This window comes from Sinocyclocheilus anshuiensis, unplaced genomic scaffold (genome assembly GCF_001515605.1).
Source record: "Sinocyclocheilus anshuiensis isolate Anshui unplaced genomic scaffold, SAMN03320099.WGS_v1.1 scaffold532, whole genome shotgun sequence".
In the NCBI taxonomy this organism is placed as follows: Eukaryota; Metazoa; Chordata; class Actinopteri; order Cypriniformes; family Cyprinidae; genus Sinocyclocheilus; species Sinocyclocheilus anshuiensis.
In genome coordinates, this window is record NW_015555819.1 from 260280 (window position 1) to 280160 (window position 19881).

At 35.1% G+C, this 19881-nt stretch overlaps 1 protein-coding gene across 1 annotated transcript in view; it reads left to right on the forward strand.

Annotated features, from left to right (window-relative positions):
• LOC107675239 (protein BANP-like) overlaps nt 1-19881 on the forward strand; it is a 44539-nt gene that overhangs the window by 6919 nt on the left and 17739 nt on the right. The window contains exons 7-10 of the mRNA XM_016469518.1: nt 3164-3403; nt 7543-7670; nt 11102-11173; nt 13111-13161. Coding sequence (XP_016325004.1) covers nt 3164-3403; nt 7543-7670; nt 11102-11173; nt 13111-13161 — 491 coding nt within the window. The remainder of the gene's footprint in view (nt 1-3163; nt 3404-7542; nt 7671-11101; nt 11174-13110; nt 13162-19881) is intronic.

The following is a 19881-nucleotide window of genomic DNA, read 5'->3' on the forward strand; positions in this document are numbered from 1 at the left end:
TCGTAAGTATAGGAGTGAACTGTCTTTGTATTTCTATAGTCTTTGTCCATACGTTCTTGAAGGTGTCATCAGGGGCGGGACATTGTCAGTACAGAGAGAATCTGATTGGACGAAAATCATTGGGCTGCAGAATAAGCCAGCATCAACATTATCAGTCTGTTTTCCAGAAGACAAAGACAGTAAATTTAACCTCTACTAAAAGCTAATTTTGTCAATGTTTAGAAGTAGACTAGCATATACATTTCCCCAAAGCTAAGAAGAACTAAAAGCCACAAAAAATTCCAATTTTGATTTTATGGCGACTTTAAAGGATATCATTTTTATAAGCCGGTGGGAAACCATTTGTTTTGAGTTTAGCACAAACATGGCCTCACAAGAAGATCAACAAATTTGAACAATTATTGAAAAGGTTTGAAGACATGGAAATCTTTGAAATGCATCTGCACAAATAAGATAATAGCATGTTTATGGCTCGCATGTGTTTTGTCTGTGTGGTTGGTTAACATTTAAACCTTGAAATCTTTGAAGTGTGAACAGAGAACAATAGGCTTTGGTTAGTGAAATCAAAGTGTGCTCAACAATTATTGATTAATAATATAAACATGTTTTGACTATCCGCTATTACTCCCTGGACACTTTAAACAAAGCTTGTTACACCAGCAGCCCATGTGTGTTGTGTATGGTCAGGATGGTCTATTTGGTCTGGAAGAGGTCTGGGATTAAAGGGTTTGTTTTGATTGCTTAACTTCTGCTTTTACTTTTCTTATTATTTGACTGGGTTGTTTTGGAGTGGTGTCTGGTTAGCTTGGTTAGTTCAAAGACGTTCCTCAAATATTCACTCGTTCGCAGCTGTTCGTGATGATATTTAGTCAACGAATGGTACATTTGGTTCCTTAAAGGCTATGCTTTTGTTTGTTTGTGTTGTTTTCCCCTTGCTTTAAACTCATCTATTGTTTTGATGTAGAGGAGTGGGGTAAAATGTGTCATCCCTTTAATCTAGCAAACTGCGCTGCATTTTTGTCATGTGACCGTCTATTTAAAGAGTGGCATCTTATACAGTTGCTTGTAATTGAGAGATTCACTCTTTTTGCATGACAATTTTTTACATTTTTTGTATTTTATTCTATTTTGTATTTTTTTTTACAAAATGTCGAAAATTGTTTCGCTACATACAAATAATCTATATTTATATATATATATATATTCTGGTTAAAACAAATATATGGCCTTGTACAGCTGCCTGTTACTGAAAGACTGACATGGGAAAAAACTGAATTCATTTTGCTAGAAATTATATGCTAGAAAATGTATTATTATATCGCAAAAGACTCAAATGTAAGCGGTCCACATATTCCTCAGCTTACCTTTTGACCTGACACATTTTACTCCCTAACATAATTTTTACACGCCCGCTTTGACGAGACACAGAAACCCACGTCCGTGATAAACGCTAATAAACCCCGTCAAGCTATAGCCGAAGTAATGCTTGGCACATACCACACAGACAAATATTTAACAGAAATGCCTATTTAAATCATTTCTGAGACAAATTATGCCAAAGTCACAATATTTGTCTTCACTTGTGATGAGAACACATTCCTGGATATGCAATATTTCCAGTCTTAGTTATGTGAAGAAGAAATGTGATGGTCTCACTGTTGAACTTCAATCATCATTTTCAGTCATGCCAGCATTTTTGGCTAAATCAAGAAAGCGTCTCTGGTCTAAACCAGTAATGCTCTTGTGAAGTGTTTGCTTGGTGACAAATAATGTCCAGCAGGGGACACTCTTGCATTTGCTCTGAGCTGAGAATTCAGGTCTGTAACCTCAGCAGGCATTGAGGGACTTGCTCTCGCCCCTCCACAGATATTTGGGATTACTAGTCGTCTAATATCGAAGACAATGGCTGATGCTTCACTTGTTCCCACAATCCTGAATATATATACCGTCACATATTTCGATGTTTCCTTATATCTTGCACAGTGATTTGCTCTCTAGATCAGGGTTTACAAACTTTTTGATGCCAATTATCAAATATGTTGCTCTTATGCAAAGGTGCACCTTCCTAAAATATAAAGGCAGCTAAATATTTTCATAAAGTGTAAAGAAATGTATACTGTGTGAGAAAAATGTTAAGAGTGAGAGATATTATAAGGACAATATGTTTAAAAAGTTAAAAAAGTAAAATAATTGGCATGTATTGCAAAAAGCAAATGTAAATTATTAAGAAATAATCCGGAAAATATTTGAATAAGTAATTAAATTATGTGTATCTTTTTCTTTTATCCATTATTAGCGGTGTTATTTTAGTATTATTTATGTACTATTATAGTATTCACTATAGTATTTTTAACTGGCTTTTTAAAATATTTTTTTAAATAATTTTAGTTCAAGTTTTAGAGATTTTGTTATGTGCTTTTGTCATTTCTATTAGTTTTTATTTAATATTTCTATTTAATTTGTTTAATTTATTTCAGCTTTAGTCATTTTTAGTACTTCAACGTAAAAAAAGTTTAGTTTTTCATCTAATATTTATATTTTTATATTTAAATGTTGTATTTATTTCCATTTATTTTGTAATATAATATAATATAGTATAATATAAATATATTTTGCAATGCAAAAATTAACCAGATTTTTTTTTTGTAAATTAATAAAAAAATTGACAAACCCAAATATTTCTCATATAATAGAAAGGGAAAAATAAAAAAGAAATTCAGAATATTTGAATGTAGCAAAAATATTGTCAGTATTGTGTAATATAATGTACTGCAATAGAATAGAATAGAATAGAATTTATTCTGGAAAATACATATTTCTAGCAAAAGTTTCTCTCTCTCTATATATATATAAACATACAATAATATATAATAATATTATTATATAGTAATATATATAATAATAATAATATCAACACTATTTAGTTGTAGTGTTATTTATATAAGTTGCTGAATTTGTCCGCACACTGAAAAAATGTTCCAATCAGACCAAAAAATGTTATTTATATGTTATTTATATTAAATATCCTCCCATTCTGTCAGACAGCTTCATAGTTACATAACTCTTATAAATTACAGTGGTAAGGCACTTGTCAACTTGGAAAAACTGTACATTTGGAAAAATATTTCTGTAATTGCAGTTTATTTTTCTCCTTCTTCTGTAGAGGACTATCCGGCAGGAACGTGGCTGGGTGATGAGAACAACCCTGAGATGCGCGTGCGCTGTCCGGTATCTCCAGCAGACATGCTGCACATCAGCACCAACTGTCGCACGGCAGAGAAGATGGCCCTGACGCTGCTGGACTACCTGTTCCACCGCGAGGTGCAGGCCGTCTCCAACCTCTCCGGACAGGGGAAGCACGGCAAGAAACAGCTGGACCCGCTCATGATCTATGGCATCCGATGTAAGTCTGAACAATACCAGCATCATTATGATTTACAGTATGTAAATCACAGTTCTGATTCCTCAAAATGATTCTGATTCCTGGACGATTCAGTTAATGATTCTTTGTTTTTGTATGAGCAGCCAGTTAGTAACTACATTAATTTAAGTGCCTTACATACTGTGTGTAAGTTGTAATATATATGTGTTTGATTCGGTTTAAAGTACTGACTCAAGAGTCAATCAAGAGAATCAGATTAAACTGATTTGAACTTTATGAAAAAACATTTTTGTATGGTAAAGAAAATGTATGGTTTTGATTCACTAAAAAGAAGTTCATAAAAGCCATTTGTTTGGGAATCTGATTACACACGGTTTTGATTCGCTAAAAGAATCAGCTCATGATAATTATTTGTGGAGGAATTGAACCACACTTGTCAATGCTGTAAATTTTTTATTTAAAGGGGTCATATGATGTTGCTAAAAAGAACATTGTTTTGTGTATTTGGTGGAACACAACACGGACCAAATACTTCTAAACGAACCAAAAACAGCAAGTAATGACGACGCTATGCGACATGATTTGATGAAGGGAACAAGCGGTGTGTCCAAAACAAAATGAGCAGAGGGCAAACAGAGCAACGAGGAGGTAAACTGCCTTTTATGAGCTTTTTGTGAGTTCGCAGGTGGTAAAAATAAAATTATATACGTGCAAAAATGGGCGCGCTTAGTCCAGCAGGCGGCATTAGGTGTATTCAACTTAAAGCACTTTAAGTCAAACACACCTTTTCCTGAGTTCCGTCATGATATAAACGTCATTCAACCCGACCAATCAGGTTATGAATGTATCACTATGCCTTTAGGTTTGGTATCTTTGGGTTCGCTGTCAAAAATGCCAGTGTGAACGCTAAGCGGACCAGGACCAAATGTATCGTTTTCCTTTTTGGTCCGGACCAAATGAGCAAAACAAACCAAACTACAAGTGTGAACACGTCCTAAATCATACCTGTGAACTCACATTTTGGCCAGGTAAGTTTTGATGGCATTTTCTTTTCATATGACCTCCCTATAATGCCTGTAATAACGTAGTGTTTACTTAAAGTAATAAGCTATGATTCTGCTGTTCCACAAGCGCCACCTTCTGGCAAAGAGTGAATTTGCATATTCACTTATATTCACATTTTATGCAGAACAGTGTAGTAAATGTTAACTGGCATACCAACAAGAATTTTTTTTTAAATTGGACATAATCATCAGGAAGCTAAAAAAAAAAAACACTTTAATGTGGGGTAGTGGGGCCTAAAGTAATGCTGTAGCCCAGCGTCCTCTGATTAACTTAAGGCCCCTTGTACAGATCATTTGATATTTTGAATATCTAATAAGCAGCAATATTTTGCTCAGACAACAGTTTTTGTTAGCACATATTAGCATTCAATACCACTTCGCCTCCTGCCAGCTCTGATCTGTCCTATCATATCAAAGGCGAAAATGGCAAAAATAAGTTTTTAAGTTAATAAATGCCGTCGTTTTGGTCAAACAACCATTTTTGTTTGCTTATATTAAATCAAGAACTTAAAATTCTGTATATTTTATATTTCATGTTTTTATCAGACAACCTTTGTTCGCAACACATTACCTTACCAAGTTTGCAAACATGGTTGCTGACTGTTAGATAATGATTCTGAATGTGAACTAACTTGTAGAACATGAAATCAAAAAACTTCTGTATATTTAACAATAAGTAGCAACATTTTAGTCAAATATTCGTTTGCCTGTGTTACCATACAATGTCTTTAAGCTAACCGCTAGACTGTGGATCCTTTTATGGACATTTTGAACATTTAATAAGCAGAGACTTTGGTTTGTTTTCACACTTTACCATGACATGCTAACCACATGTGCTAGAAAAAGTTTTGAAAACCTTCTCTATTCAACTTCTCTATTGAAAAAAACACATAAATGTGTATGTAATATATATATATATATATAGAAGAATCAAAAGCATCTATAATTGATTTGATTAAAAAATTCATCTATTATTTTATTTATTTATTTTCAAATCCTGTTTTGGGTATTTACATTTTTCTGGTAAATAAATTCTGGAAAACATTTTTTCTGGTTAATATTTCTTTCAAAATAAAGTTTTAATAATAATTGTATTATTAGAAGTAGTACTATCATTACATTGAGTAATATATTTCTGTCACAGTTTCTTCAAGTTAAACCGAACTTTTATTTTGATGGGTTGCTCTGAAGATCTTTAGGTTTCTGTGTGTATATAAAAAAAGGCTACTTATTAAATGATATTTTGGCACTTTTTGGTGAAATGGCCATATTTGTTTGCATATGTTACTGTGTTTTCAGCCTATGTGCTAACCACGAGGCCATGTATCTGACAAAAAATATTATATTCGAATAAGCAGCAGTCTTTTGGTCAAATGACCATTTTTGTTGCAAACATTCCTTTACCATATTTTAAAACATGGTTGCTAACAACTACAACATGAATTTGAGAAACATTTCTGTATTTAAATTAGAAGCTGTGATTTGGTCAAACGACCATTTTCGTTGGCGGATATTACCATGTGACACTTCTAAGCATGTATGCTAACCTTTACATCTTGGATCTGACAAAATTTTGTATACTGATTTAAACTCTGACACATCTGTCAAATGACTAGCTTCATACACTTTACCATGTTTTTGATTTTCACTGTAGAATTAGGAAAGCTCTTTTATTTCATTCAACCAAATTCAGAATGTTTTAAGTTGAAGCATTTTCATCAAACAACCATCTTCAGATACTTAATCATTCTGTGTTTTAGATTATGATTGTAGAATTATCAAAAATGTTTTATTTAAAAACATTTGCTAACTTTACCATACCTTTGTTTGTTAGCATGTGTGCTAACTGCCAGGCAACAAATTCCAGAATTCAGTATGTTTAACAAGCCACAGCATTTGCATTTTCAACAACAGTCTTCAGACACATTATCACATCGTGTTTTTGATTGTCATTGTAGAATTATCAAAGCTATTTTATTCAAAATATTTGTTAGCTTTACCATACCGTGTTTGTTAGCATGTGTGCTAACTGCCAGGTCACAAATCCAACAAAATTTAGTATGTTTAGTAAGCTGCAGCATTTTCATCAAACAACTATCCTCAGACACATTATCATGCTGTGATGTAATTGTCATCATAGAATCATAAAATACAGTTGTTTTTGTTTTATACGGGCATTGCTAAACCAATAGCAGCCAAGAAGCGAAAGCTAGCAAGCTGAAGGACAAATTGGTCTGGAGATCTTTCAGATGCATAAAATTGAATCCGGTTTACTTTTCATCCGCAACCTTGGGAAGACCCAACGTAGTCTCAGATCACATTGCACTAACAGTGCGGCATTGTCACATTCGGTGCCTTTTCCTCTAAGAAACGTTAGCCTGCTAATAAGCCCTTCGCTATGATTTAAAATCACTCCAACTTTGTAAATGAACACCCGCACCGTTTTTTCGAGAGACGACTTGACGACCTTTAATCAGAAATGCGGTGAGTGTGTGTTTTAAGCGTCTGGGCTGTTGTAGCATGTCGGTAATTCTCGTTGTTTAGACTGAGGGGTTGGGTTTGCGTACAGTTTTAGGGCACGAGTGCGTTTGGGCTGCTAGGTCGAGAGCCCTTGTTGTGTATTTTGAGATCGTTTACACTGTATAAACACACTCTAATCTGGCAGATGCACTGGATCCCGTCCAGCAGCAGTCGGAACGGATTTTCCTCAAGTTCAGGGTGTGTGTATGTGAACTCTTTCACTTCTCTCTGTCTGTGAGAACCTTGTTTATCGTATGTTCTCTTCTGCATTTGTTTGAGTTCGCGCATGTTCACATTCGTACAAATATCGTAGGGTATGTGACCTGCGGCTGTGTGAGCGAATGGGCGTTCGTCTGATTGCACCGAAATCATGATGGAGGACAGACTGTGGTCTCGCTCATTTATCTCTGTCCTGCTGAAGTGTGTATGTGTGTGTGTGTTTGGCAAGTTACAATGCAGCATCTTCTGTTATTGAAAGCAGTTGTTTGACACGGTTTGACCCGGTCTCTCTAGTTTCTGGTTTGACCCACATAGTTGGACTGTGTTATGAACTTGTTTATGTGTGTCCTCGAGCAGATGGAGTGTCGGCCGCAGAGACGTCGGCTATCGAGACCTCTACCCAGCAGGCTTTGCACTACGCTCTGGCTGGAGCCGCACAGCAAGTCCAGATCCACCGTATAGGAGAAGACGGACAGGTGCAAGTCGTGAGTATCATCATATCATCATCCAAAAGGCCAACCCACGCAAATATATATAAATATACTAGTGCTGTCAAATGATAAATCGCGATTAATCGCATTCCAAAATAAAAGTTTTTGTTTATATAATATATGTGTGTGTACTGTGTATATTTATTATGTATATATAAATACACACACATACAGTATATATTTTGTAAATTTTTACATGTATATACATTTATATATTTATATTCTTATATTTTATATTATTTATATTGTATTTATTTCATATATAAACATAACATATCTTTCTTAAATATATACATGCATGTGCTTGTATTTATATATACATAATAAATATACACAGCACACACACATATATATATAATGTAAACAAAAACTTTTATTTTGGATGCGATTAATCGCGATTAATCATTTGACAACAATAAAATATACATTAAATTGCAGCACAGTGAATCATGACTCAACTCTGTCTTTCTATCTATCTATCTATCTATCTATCTGTCTGTCTGTCTATTGTTCTTTCGTTCTATCTATCATTCTGTTGTTTGTTCGTTCGTTTATTTGTTCTAGATAGATAGATAGATAGATGGATAGAGAGAGAGAGAGAGACTATATATTTGGGATTATTTGGAAAGAAAAACCCAGGGGGTCCGGCAATTATTGTTTGCAAGTTTTTAAGTTAACCCAAAGCTAAAGCTCAGCAAAAATGTATTGTTAATAAAAAATAAAATTATAATTTTTATTAATTATAATTAAAATTGTCAAGCATGGCTCGTTACATTTATAATTATTTGATTTTATTATTATACAATAATTATTTAAATGCCTTTACAATGTGAACACAGTTTAAGAGGTTCTTGGAGCTCAAGGTGGGCTCTTTTGACTTAGCCAGTATGCAGTACCATAGCAACCATGGCCAACCACCACTTTTTTCACCAAATGTAAATATCTTATGCCGATTTTCCACTGCGTGGTACGACTCGGCTCGCGTTTCCACTGCAGTTTAGTACCGCTTTAGAGTGGGCGGGATTATTCACATGTCGTTATAGTTGCACCGCCTCTACTGCCGCACGCAACTCCTGAAAACCTTTTTCATTCCACGTCACCCCATCAAGCTCTGGCTGGATCCGCTCCTCTGCTATCAACGAGAGGAACGTCTACTTCCTCAACAGACAACGAAACAGCCATTTTTTGGTTGTTAAAAAAAGGTGTGCTCGTTCAAACAGTTGCGTTCGATCCTTCGCTGGCTGTGCTGACTTAAATCTAGCGGTTCTGTTGTGTTTGTGTTGCAAGTTCAGTGACGCAGGTAGTGACGCTTCTCTCCGGCCAATCAGTGATCAGCAGAGTTTACACGTCATGTTTTGGTAACGGTACGGTTCACTTGGAACCTCAACCGAGGTGGTACTGAAAAAAGTACCAGGTACTGTACCCAGTGGAAAACCCCCCAAAAGTGAACCGTACCGAGCCTTACCATGCAGTGGAAAAGCGCCATTACTTAATTCAGACATTTGCAAGACCACACATCTCGTAACAACGCATACATACCCATTCATCTCAAATCTGTCTCAGCTGCGCAGACAAACGCATAAACACACTCAAACATCTCCTGATCTCTCTGTAAGAAGGTTTGGTTCTCCCTGAACTCTGGTACTCAGAGGAAAAGTCAATCCCCTGCAATCGTTTAATGGAGCTTTAACAGCAGAGTTTCCGCTGTGCCCGATCATGAGGTCCTAAACATGATCTCTGACTCTCACAGCTGCATGAGGTCATCTCCACCCCGACACACCATCCGAAATATCATCTGCATACATTGTGACAGCACAATCAAAACCCTGAATACACAATGTACAATCAGGAGAGTTAAATCTGCGGAGGAGTTCTTGGCATCAGTGGACTCAGAAACGGATCTGTCATCTGTTGTTTGTGTAACATCTCCCTGAACCGAACCATAATAGTTGTACTCTCGGAGGCAACAACTCAATGGTCAGCTTTTGTCAAGGCCTTTGGCTCCTCGAATGTTCAGTTCATGTCACTCGCACATGATCGATAATTTTAGCCTGTCAGATACGGCAAACAATGACATGCTCTTTTTAGGTTTTGAATGATCGCTTGTGTATAAACTTTCCTAAATTAGACTTTTTTCATGAGAATTTTGGGAAGGGTTTGATGGAAAAAAACTGATTAACAAAACCAGTAATATCAAATGTTTAGGAACACATCATATTATTTGTGGGAAAATGTGTTGTTTCTATACCGCAGTATTGAACTATCAAGCAAAACGAGACTAAAAAGTCATCCAAGGTTAACCATGATACATTTGGCGTGTTATAATAATTTAAATACAGTAAATACTTTACTGAAAGACGCCAATCGTTTTGTTATGATTGTCATTAGAAAACATCATTACATTGCCATTATTGGTACATTTTAGGGCCCTATGATTTCTGCGATGTGGAAACACAGACGGAATCGCGGAATCCAGTCATAAAAACGGAATTTACTGTATAACGCGGAATGTCACGGAATTTGCCAAATTTTGGATGAATAAATCAAAAGTAGGTCAGTACATTTCAATCAAATCGCGATATGTACTAGTGCCTGTGAATATTAACCCACAAAAAGCCTATTTAAATCCTGCATGTTCTGCGTGTCCCTGTGTGAATGAATAGCGCAGACGTGCGGTTTTGTTTACTGCACATAAATGAACACATGAACAGCATCTCTAGAACTGCTCTGAGAGTCACTTCATGAGCATTTTACCATTTCTTTTGAGAAAAACTATCGTCATATCATATACACACACAAACCTAAAGATCTTCACAGCAACCCATCAAAATAAAAGTTCGGTTTAACTTGAAGAAACTGTGACATAAATATATTACTCAATGTAATGATAGTACTACTTCTAATAATACAATTATTATTAAAACTTTATTTTGAAAGAAATATTAACCATAAAAAAAAAGTTTTCCAGAATTTATATTTATTTATAGTAATATATATTTTAAATATATAATATTTATATTAATTTTATTCAGCAAAGATACATTAAATAGATCAAAAGTGACAGCAAAGACATTTATAATGTTTCAAAAGATTTCTATTTAAAAAAAAACAGGTTGTTCTTCTGAACTTTCTATTCGTTAAAGAATTATGAAATATAAAAAAATGAAATATTTTCAAATAGAAGACCATTATTTTAAATTGTAATAATATTTTACAATATTACGGTTTTTAACGTATTTTTGAGCAAATAAATGCATCTTTGGTGAACAGAACTTTCAAAAAACATAAAAAAATATTCAAAAATATTCCAAACTTTTGACTGCTAATGTATATATTGTCTATATTTTGGCTATTTATAACTTTTTGTGTTTGTCAAATAGCTTGATTGGAAATGACATTCATTTGGGTGTCTTTTTGGTTCACAGATACCACAGGGACACCTCCACATTGCTCAGGTGCCACAGGGCGAACAGGTGCAGATCACGCAGGACAGCGAGGTGAGCATCGTTTCCTTTAGCTTTCTTGTTTTTCTTCATTCTCTCATTGTTCTTCTTCCTCTGAGGCTCTCCACCCCTCATTTGTGTTTCCCATATGAAGGTCTCAAGGACCTCACCACCTGTCCATAATTATTCCTGACCTACCAGTTTTACTCTGATCTTTGGCAGAGATATTTCTCTCAAGCACTCGTTTCTAAGGCTCTCAAGTACTCCGTGTCCTAGATTTGAACAGGATTATGTAAAGGTATCCGCAAATATGTAAACATTATTTTGATCAGATCCATTCGTCATCCTGAGAGGAAGAGAGACGAGGGAGGAGAAGAGAATAAATGTTCAAAAGCTCTTCCTGTGCTGGTTTATAAAAAAAATTGATGATGGCCATAGACTTTTGGTGCTCATTTTTTTGGGGTAAATTCTCAGGAATATTGTTTGTTTTTAAGTCCAGAGCTTAGCAACAGCGTGCCACTTCATCCAACCTCCACTCCACAAAGACTGTCTTTGTAATATATTTGGCCCGCCTCATCAAAACCATTTATTTGAGAGAGTTTGTAAAGGAAATGAGCCGTCTTAAGATCATTTCCCTTTATCCAGATATTTGTCAGGTGTGTGTGTATGTGTGTTTTATATTCAGATGGAGAACATGATTGAAAGTTTGTTGTGGTGCAGAAGTCTTATCCTTGATGAAAAACTATGTGTTGTGTAACTGACACTTTCCATCAGTAAGATACAAAACAGGGTATGAAATTCTCTTTTAAATTAGAGAGTACATGTTTCTTTCTCAACAAATGGTCAGTGAAAAACTTCAGATGCTGATCATCAACCTCAGGTGGTCAAACTAAATATTTCACTTTCTATTCATGTTCTACGAGGATTGCAATATTTCAGCCCTGTTACTCAACTTTTTGGGTCCTTGTTTTCTAGCAGTAAAGATGAAATAAAATTAAATAAGAAGTAATAATTGAAAGCACATGGAAAAAAAATATATAAAAAATGTAAAGTTAAAGAAACTATGCTGCAGTGAGTAACAAGATTTCAAGTAACAGAGTTGTAAATTTAGAAAGCATTTTTCCTCACTCAGTAGAGACTTGTGTAGTTTCAGGGTAATTGTTGGTTTATCATTATTGATAAACTTTGGAAGAGATGTTTTTTTTTGTTTTGTTTTTCATACAGTGTCTAGGGTAACAGGGTTGAATATATTTGCACTTTGCGGTTGCAAAACACTGCAAAAACTGTGGGACTTCCTACTGTGGGAAGGATTCAAATGCTGTTACTTTTTGTGTCATAAAAAATACTTAAAGTACTTACATTTTTGTGGGAAAATCCTGTGGTAACAAGGTTGTGTTCTTGTTGGACAGAGCTAAATATTAAAATTTTAGTACTTAAAATTAGTTTATAATTACAAATTGTTTAATTACATATGAATTTAATATAAATTCCACAGATTGTCTCAAAAATATGACATGGTCTTATGAATTATTGAGATGGTGGGAGAGGCCAAAATTATCATTTTAAGAATGAGGTTACAAACATTGAATGCTACTTTAATGCTAGTTAATTTTAAGGTAGATAATCTGTATTTAATAGTTATTGTAACAAAAACCCGGTAGATGTACATCTAAGGCGCTGTTCACACACAGAACACATTTTTGCATTCCACTGCTTTGATTTGTATTGTTTTTCTTTTTAAATATGCATTTTTAACATTGTGCTTGACACAGTGTTATAAAAACATGCTCAAGTTCAAACTGTTAAAAAATTGTCTAGAGACTTTTTTTTCCCCATTCCACTGCTCATGTCTTGCATTTTTAAACACAAAAATCCATTTCTGCATGAAAGTCCTAATGCTTTTGCAAAAATGTGGGACAGCAATCTGTACCTCATCCATGGAAACTGGCAGCTGCTGAAATTTGAATATGTCTGTCTTTCCTGTCTTGCAGGGCAACCTACAGATCCACCAAGTACATGTTGGGCAAGATGGCCAGGTAAATGTAGGTACCCTTTTACATTTAATGGTCTGTGTTTGTGTGACAGTGTCTTTGTGTGTCCTCTCTCGTTTTTTATTTGTTCTGAGAAAGTGATGTTTGGGACAGAGTGCACTTCCTGTTTCTCAGCTCACATCAAAGACGGACTCTAGATTAAACAGGGCTGAAAAGCAATAGAGGCCTGTGTGGAAATTCAGCTCATTTCACACACACAAACTCATTCTGAATGTCAACATTTTGGATCGTTACAGTAAACTAGATAAAAATAAATATTGAAATATTGCTCTGGCAACTGGCTGAAATAAAATAAATTGAAGGATTTTCTTTCCTTTTTTTAAGGGGCCGTTTACATGACAACGTTTTCAGCCAAAAACGGGAAACTTTTTATGCGTTTTGACTGTTCGTTTACACAACAATGGCGTTTTGGGGACTGAAAACGCATATTTTTGAAAACGGGTTTCAAAGTGCAAGTTTTTGAAAATGGCACGTTATCGTTTCCGTGTAAACACCCAATACGGGAATCTTTGAAAACGGCGACGTCATGCGCGTACATAGTATGTGTTAGGTAAAAACGTTTCCGTTTTTGACTACATCATTGTCGTGTAAACGTAGCCTAAAAAAATATATTTCATTTCAGTAAACATTTCTTATTTCACGGAACATTTTTTTATGGTATTAGTTAAATATAATAACCTGAACTTAGCAACCATATAACAACATTCAGCGTTGTAGTGGAATAGGGCTGTCAAATAAAAATTCGAATTTGAAATATTTGTCGAATTCAAAATAAAAATCCACATTTTAGGTGTGCGTCAGGCAGCCTTATCAGTGGCACACGAGATACGATGACGATGTAGGTGTCATTGCATTTTAATGCTTTTATTAGCCTATCCAATTGAACCCACTAGATGTGGTGCTGCTCATTCAAAATATTGCAGAAAAAGAGAACATCAACGCAGAGAAGATCTACGGCAAAACCGAAACCAAGCCGTTCACACAGAACTCATATGTATCGCATTTTCTATAGGGGCATCTATCCCATTGCACTCGTGTGTCACATGTTTAAAAAGCCATGTAAAATTAATTTAAGTTCAACTTTTAAAAAACATGTCTCGAGACTTTATGGCAGTTTTTCTCCATCCCACTTCATCTAATGTTTTAAAATTAATGTTTTCAGTCCTTTGTATTAAACGATACATACATACATGATGCTGTTTTGTTTCTAATTGTTTAAGCAACTTAATTATATTTAGTTTATAAACATTATTTTAAACATTATGCATAATTTTTTCAAAGATGGCCATGTTATTTTATTGCTTTGAATAAACGTGCATTAGTAGTATTTTGCTCGATGCACCCTCTTGAAATGATGCCTTTTAAATTCGAATATAATTTGAATATTGATAATATTTAAGCACAAAATTCGAATTTAGTTTTTCAGTCATTTTGTCAGCCCTGTTGTGGAACATACACTTCAAAAACTGCTCACTTTTTCCTCAGAAACTGAAAATCTAGGTTGTATTTTGCCATTAAGGCGGCTTTTGCTGTTTTATCAGCACTTGTTTTTACTAGCCTGTTTTCCAGTTCCAGCTTTTTACACACACTCATGCACCCATAACATACTCCATTATGGTGATAGTTTTCATCTGTACAGTAGCAATGAGTAAATGTTTGCATTTATTTTTTTTATATTCCTGGCAAATCTCCCAGATGCTTGTAGATATGAGGGTGTATTTAGTCCCATAGTGCCAAAGTTTGCACGTACACAAAATACATGTTTCCAGAAATCTCTAACTGGCTAATATGCATTAGACAACATCTATCTGTGCATTCGCATGAATGGAAATAGGAAGAGGAAAGAGCGAAAGAAAATGTCATTAGCCCTAAAACAGCGCTCAGATGATTTCCCTGGACCTCTTCCACATCTCTCTCTGCATCAGGCTTTTTGTCCCTTCCAAGGATTTCTTCACTCTGGTCCCTCCTCCTCTTCCTCCATCTCCTCTCTTTTCATCTCCACGTGGTATGGTTCATCTGTCTTCGACTCATCTCCATCCTGTAAACAGCTGGAGGCCTGTCCTCCACTCAGTCTCAGGTCAGCAAAATTTCAGGCCAGCAGTACTGCAGTCACCACAAAGCTTTCAGCAGGGGTATAAATGCTCCGAAAACACTTTATATCAAAGTGTTTACACAGTAATGGAAATTCTGTCGTCATTTACCCTTGTTCCAAACCCGTTTGATTTTCTTTCTTCCATAAAACACAGGAGAAATTTCGAAGAATGTCCTGGTCGCTCTTTTCCATACAAATACAACGAATGTGAAATTATATTTCATGTTTCAAAAAAGGTGCAAGAATAAGCTAAAATGATCATTAAAGTGATCCATACGACTTGTATACTTCGTTGGTCTTTTTTTGATAGATTACTTAATAGAAAGTAAGGTTTGTACAGGCTGCATCTTTCAAGTCCCAATTTAGAATGAAAAACACCTAAAACATAAAATAAACATAAAATAATGTCTAAATGAAAAGTGGACTATGTTCCAAATCTAATTTACAATTTAAGTTATTTGCTGTAGCTCTAAAATCAAATATGCTGTAAAGATGTTTGGTCACAGAGACATTTGACTGACATCCAACCTGCACTATATGTGAGTTACAGTTAAGATTTTCAGTGACTAATGACTAAATTTCAATCAATTATTTAATGGCTTCAGAAGACTTGAAAAATAGTGCACAGATTATATGGACTACTTTCATATTTGTTTTGTTTTTTTTGTTGGTCTTTTTTTGATTGATTACTTGATAGAAAGTAAGCCATATGCGTTTGGAACGACACCAGGGTGAATAAACAATGACAGAATTTTACTTTTTGGATGAGCTATTTTAAGTCCAAGACATTCTATAATAATGCCAATAAATATTAATTACCTTGGCAAAAAGTGGTCCATATGCATAACAGACAATGTCCTCTGTGCTTCACTGTAAACTCTGTCTTTAACCTGAATCAAAATTTTCTGTGACCTGAATTCAGTTGAAAGCCATGGTAGACCATAAAACCATCTTGATTATGCAGAATATTTTATAATTGCTAAAGAAATATTTTTGTTTTCTCAAATCACATGATAGCTTGAATGAATCCTTCAGACTGGATTTTGTGAACTGGAACAACTGATTCATTAAAAAGTTCAGATTCTCTTGAAATTCCTACTTCTCTCATTAACTGTACAAGCACCAAATTTTGTTTCTGTTTCTCACACAAAGTTATCACATGACTTCAGAGGACTTGGGATATAGTGTATGAGTCATATGGACCACTTTTATGATGCTTTGTGTTGTTTTTAATGCTTGAGAAATCCGATTCATTTTAATTGCATGAAAAAGAGCGACCAGCACAGGTCCTCTTGTCTCAGTTTGTTTTCCACAGAAGCATTAAAAGTTAAAATAACATGAGATTGAGTAAATTACATTTATAATTATTTATTTAGCAATTATAAAATATTCTGCATAATCAAGATGGTTTTATGGTCTACCATGGCTTTCAACTGAATTCAGGTCACAGAAAATTTTGATTCAGGTTAAAGACAGAGTTTACAGTGAAGCACAGAGGACATTGTCTGTTATGCATATGGTCCACTTTTTGTCAAGGTAATTGATATTTATTGGCATTATTATGGAATGTCTTGGACTTGAAATAGTTCACCCAAAAAGTAAAATTCTGTCATTGTTTATTCACCCTGGTGTCATTCCAAACGCGTATGGCTTACTTTCAATCAAGTAATCTATCAAAAAAAGACCAACAAAAAAACAAAAACTGTAACTCGCATATAGTGTAGGTTGGATGTCTGTCAAATGTCTCTGTGACCAAACATCTTTACAGCATATATGATTTTAGAGCTACAGCAAATAACTTACATTTTAAATTAGATTTGGAACATAGTCCACTTTTCATTTAGACATTATTTTATGTTTATTTTATGTTTTAGGTGTTTTTCATTCTAATTGGGTCTTGAAAGATGCAGCCTGTACAAACCTTGTTTTGCAAATAGTGTAAAGTTCCTTCTTTGTCTGGTTAAGCAGGGTATCTGAATTGCATTTGAGTTCTTACATCCCCATCTGCCCGCCATGTTCTCTCTGCTGTCAAGAGGAAGAGCCCATGATTTACAGGCTGTCAGTCTATATCAGCGTGCCATATCATTTAGCCCCTTTCCACTATCTAAAGCAAGCACGCACACAGCTGGCACATGAAAGACTACCATGAGAGAAAGTGAAGTAGTGTTAACAGTGCGTTAAATCAGTCAGTGACCTGTTATCTGATGCCCCCTCTCTTGCACTCTGATCTGACCCCCACATCTACAGAGGTCCAGAGCGAAAGATAAAGAAAGGACATGAAAAGATGGTGAGAAGACTGAAGTCTGAGGAGATTTTGTTTTTGGTTGGTACAATTGGTTAGTTCCACATTGTGCTTGCAAATTCTTCAGACCAGACGTTGCAGATGTTTATTACTGAAACCTCTCAGACCTTGTGTTTTCTATGAACAAGAGTTCTTTATTTACTTCTCCTTTCACAAGGGGATGGTGTACAGCTGTGCACCCAGTTGAGGATCTGAACGGTGTTGCAGTCACTTCCTTGACCGGTTTTGAGGTAGTTATGAAGAATGGAAGTAGGAAGGGGGAGTTTTGGCTCCTGTTGGTAAGTCCAGGTGCATTAGTTGATGTTTGGCAAGTACAATGGATATGTGAACAGCTCTGCAGAAGTGTGGTTGTATCTCAGAGGTTGTTTGCAGCCAAGTATCGCCTATTTTGACAAGAAAGGTAAAGTGAGCAACCAAAATGTGATGTTTAGGGCTGTTGAAACTGAAAACATAGTAGTAGAAAGTGGTAGCTTGTTCAAATAATAAATGAATGAATAGCGCTACCAGTGTAGTCTGATTCAAGAACAAATGACTCTTAAGCTGGTCCTTGTAGTGAATCACTCAAAAAGACTGAAGGGGTGTTTACACAACAAAAAAACTGAAAACTTATTATGTGGTTTAGCCGTTCATTTACTGAAAACACACATTTTTTGAAAACCGGTTTCAAAGTGCACGTTTTTGAAAACGATACTGCTATAATTTCTGTGTAAACTACAAAAATGCAGATTTGTGAAAAACGATGATGTCATGCGCTTGAGTATTACATATTCGCATAGTGTTTCATTACAAAATGAACTATTGGCCTGGCATGAAAATACGTTTAAGTCGTGTCGTGGATCCGTGTGAATGGGGACCGTTTTGGCATTATGCGAAAAACATGAAGGAAAACCGTTTCCAGTTTTAGCGTGTTGTTTTGCAAACGCACCATTTGAGTCAGTCTGACAAATCCTTCACTGAATGAACTCACTGAATCTGTTCAGTGAGTTCTGTCATGACAACTCTCAGAGAGTTTAGAATGGTAATATGCATGGCAATGCTAATGTGTTTGGTCTTGGCGGAATAGATCTGGTTCTTCTGTGGCAGAACAAGTACCGAGACTTGCTACCTATTAGGGCTGTCGCAATTCGTCAATTTTATTAGACTATTACATTTTTTAAAATCCTCGACTTAATTTGCTCGTGTCGACTAACCGGCAAAATACCGGAAGTGGCGCATTTCATGGACGAGAATCCATAAAACACATTATTAGACTGTTTCCCAAGGCTGCATGATATATTAAACCCATAAATTTTAATAATCAAAAGCATCTCCAATTAATAGATTTTATTTATTTATTTATTTTTCAGTAATACTGAACATTTAAATTTTTCTCCTAAATAAATTCTGGTAAATAACATTTCTGGTAAATACTCCTTTAAAAAGTGTTTTTTTTAATTATAATTTTATTAGTAGTATTTATTATTAGTATTATTATCTTACACTATAATACTGAACTTTGATTTCAGTGATTTGGACTATGAGATGGACACTTGCTTCTTGCACTCTATGTTGCACTTTACTTTTGGTTTAAAAAAAGGATTTCATAGAAATTTGGATTTCATTTGGTTTAATAAAATATAGTTTAATAAAATATTCTTAAGTAAAATTGTAGATTTTTTTGTGGGAAATTAGTCGTTTAGATTAACCGATTAATTGATAAATTAGTCGATAGATTAATCAAAATAAAAATAGTCGTTAGTGGCAGCCCTAGAACCTATCGACCTGCGTCATCTAGAGTTTCATGAAAGAACTTTGTATTTACTGAATCAATGAATACTCTATGTATACTCTTATAAAGAGGAAGTGGTCATGTTTTAGACATGAAATGCACATAAATAGCAATTGAACTGTCTAGTTTAGGCCCTGTGTTTTAAAATGGACATTGTAATTCAATCTGAATCTAATCGAATCTGGAAATGTGTATCGATACTCAACCCTATCAGCTTGGTACATTGAGTCCATTTTATTCCCCAGCATACTGATTAAAATGTACCATTAACAGTATCAAATAAAAGTCCTGCCCCAAAGACCATTGACTGAGTCTGCAGTTGGCATGCTGGGCCGCTCAAACAAACAGCACAGTGTTTTGAAAGTAGCCTGCTACATTTACATAGTAAGATTTTTGGCACTATCTGCACATCTAAAATTGAGCACTACAAATACAGACTGCACCAGAACCAGACCCAATTAAGACTTATTCTAAGCCTGCTTATTCAAACAAATGTAAAAAAGAGTTAGGAAAGACTACTGTGATCTGTTTCTAATCGGCTTTTTTGGA